General features: G+C 39.6%; 1 protein-coding gene across 2 annotated transcripts; it reads left to right on the forward strand.

Moving 5' to 3' along the window:
* Positions 1-2,529: 2,529 nt before the first annotated feature.
* cab39l1 (calcium binding protein 39, like 1) lies at positions 2,530-12,458 on the forward strand. 2 transcript variants are annotated; one of them, XM_014986882.2, is made up of 9 exons: positions 2,530-2,916; positions 5,307-5,446; positions 5,555-5,719; positions 5,860-5,978; positions 6,734-6,902; positions 6,997-7,056; positions 7,148-7,213; positions 7,307-7,450; positions 8,757-12,458. In XM_014986882.2, the coding sequence occupies exons 2-9, from the start codon at positions 5,330-5,332 to the stop codon at positions 8,946-8,948; spliced, it is 1,032 nt and encodes a 343-aa protein (XP_014842368.1). In that variant the 5' UTR covers positions 2,530-2,916; positions 5,307-5,329; the 3' UTR covers positions 8,949-12,458. The 2 variants fall into 2 exon arrangements, with proteins under 2 accessions (XP_014842368.1, XP_014842367.1); XM_014986881.2 differs by having other exon boundaries at positions 2,532-2,916; positions 5,292-5,446.
* Positions 12,459-21,310: the final 8,852 nt, after the last annotated feature.

Genomic DNA, 21,310 nt, shown 5'->3' on the forward strand with positions numbered 1-21,310 from the left:
GTTGAAACCCAGATTTTTGTTAACTTTTGTCCACCAGCTGGACCCAACTGCAATGCACGCTATGCCTGATCTTGAGCTTCAGTAAATTCTTTAAATCATGGACTTTACTATCTCAAAACAATTATCCTCGCAAAGATTTCGTTTTTTTTCTTGTTTAGCAGTTGACATGTGAACCTGGCAGGACAGCAACTTCATTTCTCTCTGCGTCGTCGTTCAATCAAAATCACACCTATCATTTTTCCTGGGCCATGCCATCAGACCGTATCCGGGAGGAATAGTTTTAATGCTTTGACCTCATTGGTTATCATCCACAGAAATGTCTATCGTAAACATTCTTCAGACTTAATGAGCAAAGTCTTTGAGACTTCAAGGTTTAATTCAGCATAAAAACCATATGTCGTGGTTCTTTGCTTTCATCTGCATGTTGTCAGTAAATCAGCTTGTTTTCTTCACTCTTTCACGTTTTTTAGTAAATTCGGCCTCTGAAGACAGAAATGTAGGCTGATCTTTAAGTTATCAGGCTGCTCTCGTACCAACATATGTTCTTGTCCTAGATGCAGTTTACTTTTAGGTATAAACCTTTCCTTTCTTCTGAAGCTTACAGTTAGGGTGTCTGATATGAAATATATAAATAAATTATAATGAATGTAAATCGCTTTAATCTTAAGACCCAAACCAGCCTCTTGCATTTTCTAGTGTTGACTAATTTTAAAGCATTTCTTCAGTCACTGAAACCTTTTTCTTCTTCTTTTTATGCTTAGAGTTCGCTGGAAAGAAATTGAAGAAATTCATTTTTTGTGTTCTCCAACAGATAATTTTTTTAAAGGTCTGTTTCTGTGTCTCCCGCTCCTCTTTCTCAGTCTGTGAGTAAATGTCCCTCGTCTAACTTCCCCGGCACGTTTGCTCATTGAACCCCAGAAGCACTTGCGGCAGCCAACGTGCCATGGCTCCTTCTCCGAGGAATTTTCAAATCCTTCCCATTGTTTAAGCTGACAGGACATCTGCTCAGGACTCGTTTCCTGTCAGTCAAGCAGTAGCAGCAGCTTGTTAGTCGACAAGCACTCTCTTTCTGCTGCATATGCAGTTATTGTTTTTTTTTTTTTTTCCTGAGAAGTAAAGGATTTCTAAGTTTAGGTTTATTTATTTTTCAAAATGCTTCATTATTTATTAATTTATTGTTTTTTTTGTGTGTTTTTTTGCATTAAAAATGACAATCTGTTCACGCATGCTTAACTAAGTCTGGGTATATGTAGGTATCTTGACATGTTTTCTTCCATATGGAGGATTCTCATATGATTCTTGTGTTCATTCCTTCTCAGTTATCTAAGATAACGCAGATTGCATCTATGTGTTAGCGTGTTCCAATATACAGTAGATGCAGTGCATCCATCAAACATAATATCAGATTATATGTCATTGATTCTGCCAGTGAAATCATCAACATTAAAATATGAGTTATTAATAAGTATTTTATGTAAACTCTACGTATACTAGAGGTTGTGAGAGTCCTTGTGTAACACATTTGCTTTGAATTACTGGAATTGTTTGGTTCAATCTAGTTTTGACAGCAATTTTAATTTCGCCTATAGGTTTTATTTGCAATTATGTGCAGATTAAAGTGTGTACGTTTTTTGCAATTCATGATTGGATTAGGACACAGGAGCTTTATTTAGTCAGTCAAGCTCTCTGTTAAATAATAAATTGTAACAATAATTCATGCAGCTACAAGACTGTTTGCAAAGTTGCACAGCACGTGAGATATTGATGTGACGAGATGTCACCAAAGAGCCCAAGAATAAGAACCAATATTTTCAGCTACAGTATTAAAAAAAAAAAAAAAAAAAAAACCTGTGTTGGTTTTTTTTATTTTTGGGTGTGTAAAAGGTTTTGAGTCAGGTTAAGTTAAATATTTAATCTGTTTGTTTTTGATTATTTATCAGGAAGTTTCTTGCACAGTCTATAAATGAAGGCATGTAACAACATGCAGCAAATAAATAAATCCTTTAAATTGTGTGTTTGTCTGCCATGTGTAATAAATCAGTAAATAGTTGTAATGAATGTCTTAGTTTCAATTAATTAAAATTTATGTATTTACTTGTTGCTTGACTCATTTTAATTTTTAGATTTTATTTTTCAAGTTTATCTACTGACTTGCCTAATGTTTAAGAAATAGATTATTTTAATTGTATATATTTTTGCTTGATTGATTTTTATTAATTATCTTTGGAAAATGCCTTAAACAAATTAATATGGTTAATTTTTGACGCCAACATTTTCTAGTTTCTTTAATAGCTTCTTTATCTTTATTTTAAACCTTTAGTTTAATGGTATGAAATAGCCCCAGCTCTTGTAGGTTTTTTTTTTTGTTTTTTTACACAAATCAGATGCGCTTAATTGTCTTCGCAGGGCAGCCCGTCAGACGGGCTTCCATTGATGACTTTGCGCTTCCCTGCTCCACGAAAAAAAAAGCGTGAGCCGTAAAACAGGCGCACCCCGCAGTAAAGAGGGCGTCTCATTGAGTTGTGCCGCGGACACGCTGATTGGCTGACGCTGGTGATCGTCACTTTCTACAGAACAAGCAGAGCGCAACATACCCGCCCAGTGTCCCCGGGATGAGAGAGGACGGCTGTTTCGCTAGAAAAAGAACAGGGAAATGAAGTTGTCTGACAGGCTAGCCCAGCAGCTCTCCCCGTTGTTCAACTCGGCCCCTTTCAAGTTCAGAAGGCAGCTTTAGATGACAAAATCAGCGCTATGACTGTCAGTTAGCGAATGTCACTCAGCTACGGGTCTATCAGATAACGTTCCCTGCAGTTTAGAGTAGCGATACACAGTGAAGAAAGTGGAGGCAACTTGCTATCTCGCTAACTAACCTCTAGCAGTCGAGTGTCTTTCGGTTTCAGGGCGACACCGCATTTGGTGAGTTTTGATGGCTTTAAATTTATATTTATTGTTTTTCTGTGAGGTTTCTTTATAACTTTTAAACGTGTTTTTGTCGTTAGTTCGGCCGGTCTTCGGTGCTGCTAACTAGGTCAGAAGCTAGCAGTACTTTCCTAATGGACCGAATGTAACGTTGACATTTTAACGTCATTTTAGCCGTAACATCCTCCTTGACGTTGCTTTGAAAGTTAGCGTTTTTCACTCGCCTGGCATATCACTATATTGTCATTGTACACAAAACATTAACGTATGTAATATTTGGGACATAAGTAGTAAACTATCTTTAAAAAGTTTAAAGTTATACAAGTTTACCAGTGTTGTGATATTTTTCAGAGCTAACTTTAGCCACGGACGGATTATGAAACAACTGGCCCCAGGGGCAACAAGGTGCCCACAAGCCCCCCTTCTCTCTCACACACACTTTATTCAATTGCATTTTAGCGCCATGTTACTTCTTTTTATTTATTATTTTTTGCACCTCTTAGTTACTTAGGATTTCCTATTTGACCATGTGACCTGTTGTAGTTGTTTGATGTGGGTAATTTTACTGCTTTACTATTTTAAACAGTTGTAATTTTTTACAATTTCTGGCTATGCACAAAGGTCCTTTTTGAAAGTTTTCAAAAGGGCAGCAATTAATAACATTAGGGTGGCTCAATAAACCCAAAAGACATGGCAGGATTAACATTTTATGATGCTGTTGTAGTATATAGAGGTCGATATGCAAAGTTCATAGAAACAAAACTGTACTCGAGTATAAATAAATAAAAATGCACAAATATATTAACCTCTTCAACTAGTTTAACCTGATTCTCTCCTGTCTTGCATTCATAATTTTGATATACATTAAACATGTTTATGCATAAAGGGCTTGCCAGCAAATTTGTAGGGGTGGCCACTGTTTCCCTTTGTTGCCACTGCCTTTGAAATTGATCTTTGTTCCAAGGGACGGTGTGTTCTAACAATTTTTATTTTCCTTCCAGCCCGGCAATCCTTTTGTTCCTGCTCCGATAACGTTAAAAAAAATCCTGTAATCTTTTGTAGACTACTGTAACTGCATTAAATTTCTACTAGTAGAGTTACTTTTGTTAAAAACAGAAGCTATAATCTGTCATATTTCATAAGTTTAAACAGGCACAAACCTGTGAACACAGCAAAGGATATATCCAACACAAAGTCTTCAAAATGAAGACATATAAAATTATGTGTTAGATTCTGGCATTTTCCTTCTTATCTTCATGATTAATAGCAATAATTGGCTAATTTTTGATTACCTACCTGGGGTTCCAACTCGTTTATTTTTAGTTGTTTTGTACCTCAGTTTTTATGTTTGTACCGTCTCATTATGGCAGTTCTAAAAATTGTAATGCTTCTCTTTAAGCCATTCCCCATGGCACTAATCTGTCAGTGTCATTTGTTTTTGCTTTTTTGAATTGATTTGATCATGTAGGAAATTTGTGTCTCCCTATTTTACATTGTGGCTTGGTTATTTCAGGTTTCCATGTGTTTGCATGTAACTAAAGTATGAGCGCCTCCAGAGGTCATGAGGTATGGAGCTTGTAACTTCAGTTGTGCTGCAGCTGAGAGACTACAGCCATATTCTACAAGAACAAAGACGTAGAAACATGTGCCATGGTGTGCGTCACATGATGTTTGTGAACCCTTAAAAAGTCTTAAATTCATGTATCCGAAAACAGTCAAGGCCTTAAATTTACTTAAATGAAATACATTAATTACAGGTCTTAAATGTTCTCTTGACAGGACTATTTAATTTTTTTATTTTCTGTTTTATTTTTTTTCTTGCTCGACTTTTCTGTCAGGCAAAACTTCGAGTCACACGCAGACATCCTCATTGCGTTCTGTGACTCGCTGCTAACATCGCCTTGCTACCTAGCTAGCTTTTTGGTATCTATCATGGGAAAGTGCACATTTATCAGCAGTTGGCTGGACTGAGTTTGCACATTTCCTTGGAGGTATAGCTCTTAAATACCGTTCGTAATGGTCTTAAAAAGGTCTTAAATTTATGTTGAAGAAAACTGCAGAAACCTTGTGTCATTTAAACAATATGAACATCTGTACTTGTCAATATTCAATGTGTACTTCCCCACTGTTTCAACTTTGAAATAATAAAAAAAAAGCTACGTCACCAACCTCGTTCAGTCAAACACAACACAGTCCTGCGCTGCATCAACGTCACATGACCAAACCGATATGGCCAACCTCATCCACCTCCCGAAACGCATACGAAAACGACAACAGGATGAACATCGGTTATTAATATTACCCCGGTTTTACTCGTGTCATTGCCGCTATGTCGTTCGTCCCTAATTATTACAAATGTTTTATTCCTGCAGTGATTTATTTTTTAGGATTGGATTACCTGTCTTCAGTCATGCCTTTTCCTTTCGGGAAGTCCCAGAAGAATCCAGCTGAAATAGTCAGGAGTTTGAAGGAGAATGTTGCACACATGGAGAAGTTGGATGCTGCAGACAGCAAAAAGTGTGAAAAGGTTTGAGACATTCTTGTCGTTTTGATCTAGCTTGTTTATACTGTTTATTTATTTATTTTTTTTACATTAATTTGCATTACATGACCCAATTATCCTCCTTGTTTCAAGGTTGCGGAAGAAGTGTCCAAAAACCTTGCTTCCCTGAAGGAGGTGCTGAGTGGGACAGGGGACAAGGAGCCTCAAACCGAAGCGGTGGCCCAGCTGGCGCAAGAATTATACAACACCAACCTTCTCATCGCACTCATCGCAAACCTGCAGAAGATTGATTTCGAGGTAGGGGAGGGTGGGGGGCTGGGGGGGCCGCCGATTTATTTCCTCTCTAAAGTTAGCTTTGCAGAGACCTGAAATGAACAGAGTCTGCGTTCTTGTTCATATCCGAACGCCGCATGTTGAGCTGAGTCATTTTATTGCAGGGCAAGAAGGATGTGGTCCATTTGTTCAGCAATATTGTGAGACGTCAGATTGGCAGCCGCACACCCACCGTCGAATACATCTCCACACACCCAGAAATCCTCTTCATGCTTCTGAAAGGGTGAGTCCTTGATGCTCTTATGTGACGGTTTGTGCTTAAACATCCATGCATTAAGGTTAAAAAACAAATAAATAATCAAACGAAAAACCAAACTGTTTCCTTTCGTGTGTTTGGATTTTGTATTTTTTTCTCATCTCCTTACACATGTGGTAGGTTGCACTTCCGTGCACCGTATGCGTTTCGACAGCTCCCAGAAGAACAAGCAGGAACTCGCTGCGCTCACCTATGTGGTTTCATATGCTGATGGAGAGATAGAAGTGCGCTGGTTTTACAGCTCTTGAGAAAGAAAAAAAGAAAAAAAAAGCCCCACCATGCTACCTGCTGTAGAGAACCAAATTCAGTTTTAGCTGCTCTGAACTGGGGCCGTCTCAGGCAACTTTCAGCAGATCAAACACCATCCCAGGCAGCTGAGTGATGGATTGTTATCATTATTTTTTTGCACGTTTTTGAACCTGAACTCTTAAAATGTCATGTTGACAAAGAAGACCTTTTAGCGTAATTGTTGGGAGGGCAGACTTGAAACGTTGACATTTAATGCCGATGCGGTAAATTATTTCGCCACTCATGTTCTCTCCTCTCTACGTGGTTTGTCTGTGTTTTGTTTTTTAGTTTTAGTTTTTGGCCAGCAACCCGGTAGGCTCCAAATGAGCAACCTCGCTGTGAAAGAAGAGCCGCGGTCTCGTCTAATTGCTCGGGTTCTGAGTTTTGTGTGTGACTGCGCTCGCAGCTACGCTGACATGTGTTAACCTGTGCAGATACGAGAGCCCAGAAGTGGCTCTGAACTGCGGCATGATGTTGAGAGAGTGTCTGCGTCACGAGCCGCTGGCCAGGACGGTGCTCTTCTCCGAGGATTTCTTCTGCTTCTTCCATTACGTGGAGCTCTCCACCTTCGACATCGCCTCAGACGCCTTCGCCTCTTTCAAGGTACGCCGTTTCTATTTTTAACTGCCGAACTACGCCCGATCATTTCTGACTAATTGGTCCTCCATTACAATTTTTTGTCTTTTGTCCTTGTTAGGATCTTCTCACAAGACACAAGATGATGTGTGCGGATTTTCTGGAGAACAACTATGACAGGGTGACTGTTTTTTATTTTTTCTAGTCTGAACTTTTCCATTAGTCAAACGTTGCCTATTTTGTGCTCAACCACCTTTTAAACTCTCCACCAGGTGTTCACAGAGTACGAAAAACTGCTGCATTCTGACAACTACGTCACCAAGCGGCAGTCTTTAAAGGTTCACATACATATTCTGTTTGAGTCGCACTTTGATTTGATTTGAGCGTTATTTGAGCGTTTGCTTTACTGGATTTATTCACTGCTTGTCCAGCTCCTCGGGGAACTCCTGCTGGATAGACACAACTTCACTGTCATGACGAATTACATCAGTCGAGCAGAGAACTTGAAGCTGATGATGAACCTCCTGCGAGACAACAGCCGCAACATCCAGTTCGAAGCATTCCACGTCTTTAAGGTGTGCATGTCAAATATGTCCCGAGATTCTCACGGCATGATGAGGTTGAAAATGCCACAGTTTCACTGTATGGACACAAAAATGATCTAAAAACACAATCTAAATGTTTATATTTCAAAGTAAAATGGCAAGAATGAATCTATGCTTCATACAGCTAGAGAAATCTCAGGTGATTTCTCTGGCATCTGAACCAGGGTGTCCGCCTCTTTAAAAAGTCTTAAATTCATGTAGATGGAGTTAAGACCTTAAAATGTCTTAAGTTCTTTTGAAAAACAATGTAAGCTGGTCTTAAGTACATTAATCCTAGGTCTTAAATTTTGTCATGACAGGACTTTTTAATCTTCTATGAGTGGCATATATATATATATATATTTTTTTTTTTCTCATGAGAGTTTTCTATCAGGCAAAAGTCTGAGTCGCACTCAGACATCTTCATTGCGTTCTGAGACTCAGATGGTTGAGAGAAGAATGACATTGCATTTTTGGCTGAAATTACTAAATTATTACCATAGAAACGGCCTGAAAACATTTAACATTCTCGCCTTTTTCCCTCTTAGAATTTTTGTCAGTGCTTTTAAATAAAATATACATTGCATTTTTTTGTATCAAGAAGAGGTTAATATCAGGAAAATATTTAATAATTATGGTACATGAAGCTTCAGCGTGTAACTTTAATAAAACATTTTTTTATACATAATTATTGAAACTGTCACTATGTCGTTACAGTATGGCATGAGATGGATAATTGTGAAAAAAATTTGTCTCTTAGTACAACAAGAACACGAGGTTGATTGACAGCACTAAGACCCGCCTCCTGGCTCTGATTGGTTGCTTTTGGTTGGTAGTGATGCATTTCTGCAGAAGACCATCGTAGCTCAGGGAAGAGGTGGAGGAGATCGACCTGCTCACAGATCATCTGTCTCATAACAAACTGTCACACCATGGTGACAGTTTTAATAAATGTATTAAAAAAAACATTTTTTATAGAAGTTGCAAACTGCAGCTTCAAGTGGAAAATATTGATTGCGATTAACCAGCATTTTTCTGACACGTCTCCATTTTTACCATCATGCAGTGTGCAGAACACACCATCTTTGCGATTGCAATATTACAAACTTTGAAAGAGCAATTCAATATGTTGTGCTGTCTTATTGTCAAATTATTGTGTAGAAATGCTGAACTGTACTTGATAATTCACATTATTGTCAGGTGAAGATTCTCCTACCACCCTATTGTCCAGTTGGGATAAAATCATTCCCCGTTTTTATGTATTGGGTTTTTTTTTTTTGTTTGTTTTTTTCTTAAGGTTTTTGTTGCAAACCCAAACAAGACTCAGCCAGTACTCGACATCCTGCTGAAGAACCAGGCCAAGCTGGTGGAGTTCCTGAGCCACTTCCAGACGGACCGGTCCGAAGACGAGCAGTTCTGCGACGAGAAGAACTACCTGATCAAGCAGATCCGAGATCTGAAGAGACCGACCGCGTCCGAGGAGTCTTAGAGCCTCTCCGACGCGTTCCTCTCCGGCGGTAGCGTTGTAGGGGTGGTGTCCGGAGCTGCCGGAGGGCTGAGTGAGTCGAAGGTGAAAAAACACAAACCTTTTTAAGAATATAATTTCAAATAGAAAAACATAGGAAAAGATGATTGGATTTCTCATTTTTCTGGTTTAGCGTGAATACGGAGGTGATTCCATGCGTCACCCGTGTGGGCCAAGAACTGTTATTTAAACCACAGTGCTTATTATTTAGTGACAGTGGAATGCCTTTACTCTGCTTGTGCAATGTTGGATCTCAAACTGTTACTCCTTCACGTAGATTGTTGCTAAAAACTTCCCAACATTTCCACGGGCTCTAGAGATGTTCTCATAAAGCGGATCTCCTTAACTTGTCTATATTATAAAGATTGAAATGCTGAGAGGTAAAATATATTATTTTTCTAATGTACCTGCTTCCTCTAAGTGACCCAGTTTGCTTTATTATTTGCATTATTGTACATTTTCTGTGTGGGAGTTAAATGGTCTTTCTGAAACGCGGCCGTGGCAGAGTGGCATGTGTCTCTCTTTGTTGGCAGGGTCGGCAGCCAGGGACTTTGTTTGCGTTTGTGCGTCTGGCAGCAGTCGGACGTGAATCCAGCAGTGCTGTATTTGTCTGTGCAGGGAGCACAAGTCAAAAGCGACCAGGAATCGATCAAATCTGTTGCGGATTTTTTTTTTTTTCATTTTATTATTTTTCTGAGGTTACGTCTGGCAACACTTACATGACTGAAATAGAAACAAAGAATCAGATAACGCTGCAGGGTTCTCAGCCAGACAATTGATCTCACAGAAAGCGCTCTGTGTCATTTCCACATGCAGAATACTCATAGTACTAAATTAATAAAGCTTAATAACTAGTAACAGCTGTTCTGCATGGTAATGGGTGCACTTATGGATGCAGCCCCAACTGGACAAACAGTTTGGTTTTTTACTTTTTGTTTATCTAAATATGTTTAGAGATGTATCAATTAGAGTCTGGTGGCCAGTTTCCACTCACCTATTTCATGAAGCCATTTCTTTTCTGGAATATTATTTCAAAATTAATTACATCAGTGTCCAACTTTATACTTCAGAAGAAAATGCATATTTGCTGTTATCTGGTGTATTGTTAAGCCATTGATTTATTTATTGCCTTAAGCAGCCTTTCTGTGATCATTCGTTAATTATTTATTTTGGAACCAGAGGTGACGTCACACTGTGTGAGGGAGTGAGATGTTGGTGTTGCACAGCTCTGCAGTTGAGCAGGACTTTAATGTCATTTCAAACCAAAGACAAAATGATTACAAGTGAAGTTTGAAACTCTTTGGATTACCACAGTTAGCGTTGCTAACAGCGGTCTCTGTGTGTATTCCTGCGGTCAGTAAAACTTTACCTCAACTCTAATATTCCCAAAGACTTGCATTCCATTTCCAGCCCGTTCCATGACTAATAGTTAGATTAAACAGAACCTTCCTGTTATTCCCTTGTTTATACAACTCCCTGGTGTCGCAGCTGACACGCGTCTCTAAAAAAATACCGTTCTTTCTGGAACCGCTTTTCTCCCGTCTACTGATGGCGTGTTTAAATCCTTTTGATTCGGTAACAATATCCAGCGAACTCATATGTGATGTGTTCACTGATCACAGACTTCACAAAACTGGTGCAGCCTAAAATCAAACCAATTTGGGCCACCAATTACTGTCTCAGTGCATTTCTTCTTGTAGTGAATAAGTTAAATAGACTTTTAATATGTCTGATGTTATAATAATACTGCGGTAGGTCAGATGTCATGACATAGTAAAATTAGAAGGACAGTTTGCTGGAGGACAGTTTGAAGAACGTAGCCTGACTGAGCCTTTGGGCGGCGTTGGGGGACCAGTGCTGGTTTTGCCGCTGATGTGCATTAAATATCCTGCTAGAGCGATTCATCTTAGACCTTTTCTCCTTGCCGTTAAAAATCTGAAAGTCAAGAAATCATCATTTGAAAATGGTCCTCTACCACCTTACTAGAACATTTTAAACAGACAATACATCTACGTGAGCACTTTTGTGCCGCTTTAATTTCTCAGTGGAAAATAAAGTGTTTGACATTTCTGTGGTTGGTGTAGCTCATGTTAATTCATAATGAATTGCATTGTGCCACCGTGTGATGGATGGTGCCTTATTTAAAAGACGTGTAACTGATGGTAAAGCTTGCGCAAAACTCTAGACCTCTCATCATGCTTACAAGCCAAAGTCACAATGACAGGAGATGTCATTTTGTAATTTTCTGAAAGTAATGCAGAAATCTCTTTTAAAGAATAATTTGTAACTCCCCAACGTGAAGCACAATTCTGTTAACATGCATAGGGGAAGAAAAAAAGCCAAAATGTTTAGTGAGGTTAAATCTACATCCCAGGAGTTTAAACATCTTGCTGTGTTTAGAGTACTAAAACTGGCTTCTAACAAAAGTAAAGAAGACTTCAATTTAACTTATATTTTAAACACATTTTTGTTTTATCTGCCGATTATGTAAATATGAAATCCTTAAGTTTTTTTTTTTTTTTTTTTTAAATTTAAGTCCAGGCATGACATGCACTTTGAAGAAGAAAAGGGTGTGTTGTTCACAGCTATTCCCACCAGGGGGAGCTGTAGGCAACAGCTGGGCACCTTGCTTAAAGTTGTACAAGCGCAGCATTTCAAGTTTCTGGAGCCCTACCTCTGTTAGGGAGGTAACACAGGACTGTGTAAAAGTCTCTCTTTTTATATTTTGCTGATGAACTGAAGCATGCAAAAACAGGAATGGAAGTGCAACAGATGAGGCAAAATCAGAGTTTGTGTTATTCTAATGTGGTTAAAGTTAATCTATGTCAAGACTAACTGAGCTCTTACTGGTAAGCCCCCTTGTTATTTCTTCAGGAATACACCTGTAAGTGTTGAGCTCCTCTTCTGTCAGAGCGCCCCACTTCGATCGATATTGGAAAACAAGTACCTGAAAATCAAATAAATTATCTGACAGATTGGCCTGAACTTAATATGTTTTATTTTTTTTATGTTGAAGAGTTCAGAGGTGATTAATGGGTTAGGAAAAGAGAAGGATCTTTTTCTAAAAATGGTCAGACAAAAACAAAATACTGAAAAATGACTGAAAAGTTGTAAGAACCTTCGAAAGCCTGGAGAGCCGATCCTTGGACCCACTTTAAAGGATGCAAGTCTTTGAAACCAAATTCCAACACATGGCTCAAGACTTTTGCACAGTCCTGTACATCTCTGGTAATTCCATGTATACATCAAATTTAATTATTAAAGATCAATATTATATATTCCTTGATTATTTTTTTTTTGTTTCCTTTTTCTCATGCTTATTAGTTTTTCAATATTTTGCTACCTTTTCTTTTTCACCCCTTACTTTTTCCACACTGGATATTTTATTTACCGTGGGAGCAAATTAAGTGTACATAACATTACAAAGGATAATTGAAGTGTGAACGCATTTATGAAAATAAAGTGTTTTGGCGACTTGTGTTGTGTGGATTTTTCTATGCTTATGTTCACAACCGACGGGACGAAAACCTAGAATCAGTACTTGAGAAGGATGTTCAGTCATTTCTTTGACCATGTACCAAAAAGAAACCACAAATATAATTAAAAAGGTATAACCACTGAAGAGACTAGCTTCGTACCTCAAAATTAAGGTTTTGATTAATACTGCATCTCTTTTTCAGATTAAGTATCGGCATCATAACCCAATAAACTTCACAATGATTTCTTTGCTGCCCTTCATCTGGGTTTTCTTACAGTTTAATGTCTTTACAGTGGGCTGAAAAAGTGATTTTCAGAAAATGTATCTGCTTAAATTTGGAGTTCAAAGTGTCACAGCCAGGCTTGTTTGGAAACTGGCGAATCTAGAAATTATTCTTTCTATCTGGAGAGCATCACGAAGCTCCAGGGAACTAAAGCTGTTATCCACAAATGGAGAAAACATGGGACAATGACGAACCTTTTCATCAAAATCGCTCCAAGAGGGCACTGAGGACGCAAAACAATCCAGAACAAGATATCCGGGTTTAACGAACCCTGAACATTTCCTTAGCTTTTCTGTACATTTATTCATAGCTAAAGCTCCTGTTTTAAATATGAAAGTCCTTTTTGGCAATAACCCATCTTCCTATATTTGGAAGAAACAGATTTTCTTAATGAATAAAAATGTTTTAGTCAGAACCAATTCCACTCGAAATGTTCCCATGATTTTTTTTTTTTGTTTGTTTTTAAAGCTTCCACATGTCTGGGCTAGCTGGGACATCTCCAAAAGAACAGTTCTCCCACCATGTTTAACATTAGAACCAGCGCCGCATTGTCCGCCAACAACTTTTTCCTTTTCTCCTCCCCATACTGTAGTGGGACAGGCTGGCTTATCACCAGAACTCATGCACACGGTTCAAAGAGTCTCAGGTTTTCTCCTGCAGAAAAAGACTTCAAAGCCATCATGGAAGGAAGCTTAACTACAATCATCTGTGGCAGAGATCCAGAGGAAGTCGTCTGGGTGTTTCTGATGATCTTCCTTTCTCTCTAACGTCCCCAGTGTCTTTAGGTTAAGCCCAAAACGTAACCTAACATTTGAGGATTCCTACACATTCTGGAAAGGACTTGATTAAAGTGTTTTCCAGAAACAATATTTGTTATTCCTTCTCTAAATGTCTTCCATCCATCCAGACTGGCTATTGCATTTTGCATGTTTAGGGCAGAGATCTTTTATATTTACTTTTGAAAAATGGGCTACAATTGGAATGATTCATCTGGAAATCTGAGTCTGGTAAAGTACTCAATTTTGGACATGAGAAACATATATGGGCCCTGGACTTTAACCTATTCTTGATGGTTGATGTGCATCCAGTTTCTTTTCCCAGAGAGGCTTGAATTTGAACGAAACTGCTTATAACTATTTTGCAAAACTGCAACCTGTTTTTTTTTTTTTTTTTCTCCCCAGAATGAGACCATAAGGAATCTTTCTGCCTTCAGGCTCCTTCAAATCAGGGCAGAGTGAGACAAAAGGCATTTATAACCCTTAAAGTTCACCAATCACAGTCTAATCAGGAAAATAGCTGCAGCATGGGAAAGTAGGTTAAAGTTGAATAGGAGAAGAAGGCCTGCAAAGCTGCAGCGCTTTCCCATAGAGAAGGGGAGTGTCACCACGCTTTGCCAAGAGGATCTACATCTATCAGCTCTCCTGGCTCTGCTCTGTGACACTACTGTGCTCTTGAGTGGGGCCGGGTGGGTGTGGGACGTGGGGGCAGGGTTTCAAAAGGGGTTACAGGTCACAAGCCTCATGGGCTTCCTTGACCAGCTCGGCATTAGACGGCGGAGGAAATTGGATCAAAGAAATCCCGTTTTTGCATCTCCGGTGTAAAACGGTGGATTTCACAGAGAGGACCTCTTCTTGCGTCTGAAGCCACGTTTAGACAGACCACCTTGGCGTGGGAAGGGTTTATGGGGGGGACATCCCGACAGAGCACTCCTGTCCCCACCCCCACAAAGAGAGGAACAACTAAAGAAAGATGCTCTCGCAATTTTATGCATGACAAAACTTTTTGTTTCTGGCAAAGGTACGGAGGAAGACTGATGGATAACAACATGGCTCCATTCAAACCAGCCAGGATCGAGGTAAGCTGTCTCCCAATCAGTCTGGTTACTTTAATGCGCTTACAACCCACTTTGTCGCGTTTTAAGACTAAAACCTGTAGCTAAATGCTCTCATGCTATGTTTGACTGATTAGTTGGACGCATTTCGCTCTTTTATTTGCGTAATATTTCCTGAGTTTTGACGTTTCGCACCAGAACTCAGAGAAAACTGTTTAATATTTACGTTCACGCGGTTTAAGCAGCTGGTAGAGGTTGTATAAATTAGCCTCCATTTTTTTTTTAATTGAGGCTGGCGGTGCGCATGCTCGTTGTAGCTTCATGGAGGCCTCGTGCTGGCGCCACTTTTAAAACTGGGCTTATTGAGCTGTGCAAAAAAAACCTTAAACGACGCCAATTGTCGAAAAACGTAGCTCAGCAGAGACGATAAAAACACAGGCCCGCTGTCCAGAGTTAGATTAACGTATTTTGAGTTGATATTGTTTTCTTTTTGAATGAAGCCCATTGATTTTAAACCCCGCCCTGGTTCGTGGCCTTCGTGATGCGGATAACTGGAGAAGTTTGTGGAAATTTCCCTTTGAAACTCCGCTGGGTCCAACAAACCGAACAACCTGGGGGAAAAAAGAAACAATGAACATACTGCTGACCTTACCGTGAAAAGTTGAAGCATTTTCTCCACTGTGCCCAAGTTATTAGTAATCTCCCCACCTTGTGGAAAACAGGCTGAAGTGAGTGTAGCTTGAAAAAGTATGTTACAACCAGTTCACGTCTTATGTCACAACAGCAAACCTCAAATTGTTTTTATGACTTCATATTAAATTAGTGCATAATTGTGGAGAGAGAGCAGGTGAAGATGATTGTTCTGCATGTATCCAAGCTCCCTTTTCTCTGACTACCCAGCTCTACTAATCACTTTCAGTCTCATCGTTACTAAAGAGAGTAGACTTGTGTGTAACACAGTGTTTGTATTAATCAGGGGTCTCCAACCTGTGGAGCCACTGGGTCTTTGGACCCATCACAATGGCTTTTAATAGCTTTGGAAACATGATAATGAACCGTCATTAAACATAGATGTAACAACAAGTGAACACTGTAGCAGTTCAGTTTATTTTTGCATGCAACGATTAGAGACATTACAGAAACATGCTACAAGTACAAGTGATATTTTTCCAAGCCATTTCTCTTTTTTTGCTAGCTTGATGTTGATGTTTTCCACATATGTCAACATTGAATTGAAGAAAATGTATCCATACTCTTTCTACAATCCCCTGCTATTTATGTAAATATATAAAGTTAGAAATGAAATTGTGGTTCTTTACAAATTACATTTCCTATTCGAGATACCGGTATTTATCAAAAACTATCTTTTTTTTTTTTTTGTTTAACATTTGCAGCTCCAAACAAGTTTCTTTTAGCTGGACGGAGGGTAAGAACGTCTCTTTGAAACGTAAAGGTTGCCGACCCCTGGTGTACATCAAAGTGTTGTGGGAAGGCCTCAGAGGACATTATCCATCAAACGGCATCACGAAGGAACACGGCAAACGGGTCGGCGAGAAGGCTGTGATTCAGTCAAAAGGTCCTTCTGTACAAATGTATGCCACACTTTTCAGATTTTAGTTTGTAAAACATTTTTAAAAATGATAATTTTACTTTCACCTCAGAAATATGCACTTTCCTGTGTTGGTCTGTTAAATAATGTGACAAAATATGGGAAAATTCAAGGAGAATGAATACATTTAAACAAAATGTAGCACTTCTACACCTTTAATTATTTATCACAACCTAGAGCTTTAATGGGTTACTTATAAATCCAAGTACTAAGTAATCCATCACTTATGTTGACTGGTTATTTATTACTTAAAAGTAATGAGTAGCCCAACAGTTCTTAACGGTAATAAGAAATCGAAGTCGTCCCAAAATAGAGCCGTGCAGGACACCCCAATAGATTTATGCCATTCTGGACAAACTGTTGTTTAATATGAATGTAATGAAAAGCCTTTTGTAGATTATTAAAAGAGAATCATGTGGCTCAATACTAACGACAATTTCAGCTGAAATGATTTAGATGTTTTTTTTTTGTTTTGTTTTAGGTCCGTCTGCCACAAACAATGACGTTGAAATCCCTGGTTTTTGTGCGTGAACAGCTGGAGTAAAGACGTCAGGCATCACAACCTGGAGGATTTTTAATCAAAGTGAAATTTTACTTGTTTAGAACTAAACTTGATTGTAAATATTCTGTCCTCTCTGTACAAATGATCCAGTCCAGACTTGACCCGGTTTAGGTACTTTAGATCTTAAGTCGATTCAAAGCGGTGAAATAGAACCTTTTACTAGAGTCCAATACTAAAAGCTGCGTATCAGAGAACTGGTTCCCCCCGGGCCCAAACAAAGGGCTTCTCATTCCGGCTCAACATTCTCCAGGCTAGTTCTAGAAGTCCGATTTTTACAGTACACATGATTTCATGTCTGATGGATGCCTCAGTGTTGCTCGGACCTTGTGTACGGCATCAAATTGTATATTTCTAATCATTTGTCACTGACATTTGCCTTTGTTGCGTTTCAGGAGTTCCTGGTTTGGTTTTCAACCTCTCTCTTCCTGTGTTGCAGCCCTCTAGTTAAGGTGCATCTAGTGTAGTTAGTGAGTTATTTCAGAATCTACTGCCCTAGTTGCTCCTTCTGGCTGGAGGGCTTGTTCATTTCCTGGATCTTTGTGCGATGAAATCTGCTGCAGATCTCCAATGTCTTGCTTCTGTGATGATGATTTTTTTCTTCTGTTTCAGTCCCTTCTGAAAAGATTAATAAGCCTTCTCCATGTTTTGTCAGGAGCCCTTATCCAGCTTCAGTGTATTGTGTTTTAGTTTTTATGTGATTTCCTAATGAAGTAGGAATATGTTAAGTGGAAGGAGGACGGGTTTTAGGAATGTCTTACAAAGTAAAATCTGAAAAGTGTGGCATGCGTTTGTACTCAGCCTCTCCGAGTCAGTGAGTTAAAGTATTTTTTAACATCTCTGACCAGCATCAATAGCTGGATTTCCATTGATCATATAGTTGCGCTAATTGGAATTATGAAAATAAATTTGCTAAAAGGAAACGCACCAATTTTCAAAAAAAAAAAAAAAGTTTTCCACTGAAGTTTTTGTCATGAGATGAAGTGGGTTTTCAGCTGTATTAACATTTGCGTATTTTGCAAAACTGCAACAGAAGCACTTCATGCCATTAACCGCCGGATGTTACTGCTGGCGGAATAGACGAAGAAGACGACAGGAAGTGGCAGGAGGGTGATGATGGCGTGGCATGTTGTTTAGCGATATCGTACAAACAAACTTATTCACGGATAATTTCAATTGCGTTTCTTATTTACATTAACACAGCAGTTGTAAAAAAAAGTTGTTGTTTTTTTTTACATTAACAGTAAAGATAAACGGGGCTGAACACAAACTGATGTTCCACTTTTCATGTCATTATTAACATTTTTTAAAAGCAGTATTATTAGCTGTCGTCATAGTTCCAGCAGTATGTTTTTTGTTTGTTTTTTTTTTGCACAGAGCTCCTCGGATTGTTTAAGCTGGCCTTCCTGTTGACTCTGCAGTTGAAAAGTGCTCTCAGTGCAGGTAGTAAACCCAGCACTACTGCAGTCTGAGCACTTACAGCACTGCTGGTCGCCTCCCCGCCCGCCCTCCTCTCTTTCCTCCTCTCCGCGCTGCCATGAAAGGCTGGAAGTGAGCTGAGTTTACGGCGAGTTTTGTTGGTTTGCCGTCAGCTTCTCTCCGTGTTTGCTGTGCAAATCCATGCAAAGCTCTCTGCGGCTCAGGCGCACAGAGGTGTTGCTCTTGTTCTCTGCCTGTTCCGGGCTTTGAAGAACACTTGAAAAGACGAGAAATGTCTGTCACTGCAGGCACCAGAGAGGAGCCCCTGTCATGTTGTTTTTTGTTGTTGTTGTTGGAGGTATTTCAGCATGTCTGAACAAGCTGCTGCTTTTTGATGGAGGACATCACAGTTCTAGTGCCTAACATGGTGGAAGCCATTAGATGTGGCGAAGCAGATGTATTAAGTTACAGCACTCTGAGTGGAAAGCGGGAATTTGAACTGATTAGATTTATTTTTTTTCTCTGAGCAGATGAGATGCTGTGTGGCAGACCGAACACTAGATGGCGCCATTTCAACTGTAATGGTAACTACAACAGCAGAATAGTTCATTTGTTCTGGATCTACAGTAATGTGTGTATAGTAGCAGTTTATCTAAAAAAAAAAATAAAAATAAAATTTTTCTTTGCATTGTGACGTTAAAGGTAATATACAAACATAATTTTGAACCATCATACTTAGAACTTTATATTATAAGGCTATAATATATTATCATTATAAGAATGATAAAAATTAGGCTGGTTCATGTAACTTTTAATTTGTTGGTTCCAGATTATTCTGTTAATCTGTTTGCATAATAAAACCACATAGCAGCTAATCCTACAATGTTTTACGTTTTTGTGTGTTGAGACAGTGGTGCCCCCAAGGGAGGGGCAGAGGGGCCATGGGCCCCCTCCTGATAAGGTCAGAGAAGGCCGTACTGACTCATCTTCTTCAATTAAGACGTAAACATAAAACCCAATAAATAAGATTTTATAAAATCAAATTTATCTGTGTCTACCTTAAATTTTTACTGGCCTGGCCATACAGAAAATTAGCCAATTGACATTTGATACCTTAAAAAGAGTACCAAGAATTTCAGTTTTTTTCCATGTCTGTCATTTGAATGGTGCAAACAAATGAGCCTCATCCGAATGCTAATCTATTGAACACGTGAACATGGCTGAAGAAAAAAAAGAAAACCTTGAAGATGTTATGTTGTGTTATGCTGGAGATAAAAAAAGAAGCTTTTTAAGTGGATGATTCAGTGGTACAATGACTCCAAACTGAGCCAAAACAGAGAAATGAAGATGATTTATTGAGTGTAGTTAATTTACCCTGGACTGGAACACTGGCAGGTTGGTTGACTCCAGCACAGATGTGTTCACAGAAACAGCTGTTATATTTGGTTAATGCTTCACAGGAAGGTGAAAAATCTTATGTTTATACTCTGACATCCCTGTGTCCTCACTTCCTGTCACTTTAGAGGAAACACATTTAAAGGGGCAGTATTATGTAAAAGTGACTTTTTTTTTTAGCTTTGTCATCTTATATTTTTCCCTCATTATTTCATGAATGTTTGAGGAATCATTTAATCTCCCATGGCAACTCAGATGTTTTGGCACAGCAAACACCTGGGTAGACCTAGCTCCGCCTTTGAGACGCATCTCCTCCAAGCTGCAGTTTCCGAGCTTCCACCTCACAAAGCACCCTTCTCTTGTGACCCAGCTCCTTCAGACTAGCCAGCAGCAATTAGCAAACACCTGGTGGAACTGTGCAACAGCTGAGCTCATTATAGAAGCTACGTCTCGGAACAACGCTGGTAAAAACGTTGTTAAAGGGTTAACGGAGGAGTCATGTTGTGACGACTTTCTGAAGGCGGAGTTTCACAAAGAGCAGGAGGTTCTTAAAGAGATGGAGGCCCAATTTCAAGGAGTTAAATTATTTCCTTTAAGTCATATTTTGTGTACTTTTTTAATAATTGATGGTAACATATTATGTGATTGTGCTATAAAAACAATAATTTTTCCTTCTGATTTTGATTTGAAACAGAAGATTGTTGCTTTACCATCTTAAACTTTGCACTTCACTCCACATTTTGAACGCAGCTGTATGTAACGCGACGCTACAGGCCCCCCGCACTGACTGATGGGTAAACCATAAAAGTTCAGCTTCTCTTTTACCTTCGCTGCCATTCATCCAAGTAGACGGCAGCAGTAATTCCCTCCTCGTGTGCCCACTCACGCACCCACCTACGCGCGGCCGGTCGGTGTATCAGCCCACTTCATCACCAGCTACTATTACACTAGAGGGGAGCTGCTTCAGGTCGCGGCGCGCGCGTTGCGGGAGCGCGCACACATACCGTGGGCTGGTCCATTTGCGCACACAGCTGTGATTTTTTTTTTTTTTTTTTTGGGTGGTAAGAGGGACGCCTGTTAAGTTGCTGTCCTCGGTGTGGTTTGGAGAAGGAGGTTCAGTGGAGCAGCTTTCAGCGCCAAAAAAAAAAAAAAAAAAGGAGGCTGAGTGAGGAGGGAAACATAAGGATGCTGATCCAAGCAGTCAGCGGGAGCTGCAGCTTCTCTTCATCAGCGCCAACCCGGGTTGTTCCGTTTGTAACTTTTTAACGAGCTGAAGTTCACCTCAGCTTGTTTTTTTTTTCTTTTTCCACGTTAAGTCCGGTTTCGCTCCGGTTCCGCCGGCCTCCTTGCCATGGTGGCCGCATCGGTCCACGGAGCGCTCCTCCTGTGCGCCCTCCTTCTCCAGCTGTTCCCGCTTCCCGGCGGACAGGCACCAAACTGCCAGGAGGTGCGCGCCGCGTTTCACGCTCTGCACCCCGGTTCCAAGTGGGTCCCTGAAAGCCCGGTGTCAGGTAACTTCCACATCTAGATTTTTTTTCTTTCTTTCTTTTAAGTTCCAGAATACACTTCAGTTATTTTCTCTCCTCTGCTCCTTCTTTCTTCATTCTCCTCGGCTGAACCTCCTCCAATATTCTCTAGGGGGAAAAAAAAAAAAATCTATCGCCCACGTTGGGCATCTTGTTAAAGCTGCGCTGAATCGGTACCGTCTGCAAAGCTTATAGAGAATCAATTTGTTCTAATATTGATCTAAAC

The sequence above is a fragment of the Poecilia mexicana genome, unplaced genomic scaffold (genome assembly GCF_051168715.1).
Source record: "Poecilia mexicana isolate PSO_F unplaced genomic scaffold, ASM5116871v1 scaffold_10, whole genome shotgun sequence".
In the NCBI taxonomy this organism is placed as follows: domain Eukaryota; kingdom Metazoa; phylum Chordata; class Actinopteri; order Cyprinodontiformes; family Poeciliidae; genus Poecilia; species Poecilia mexicana.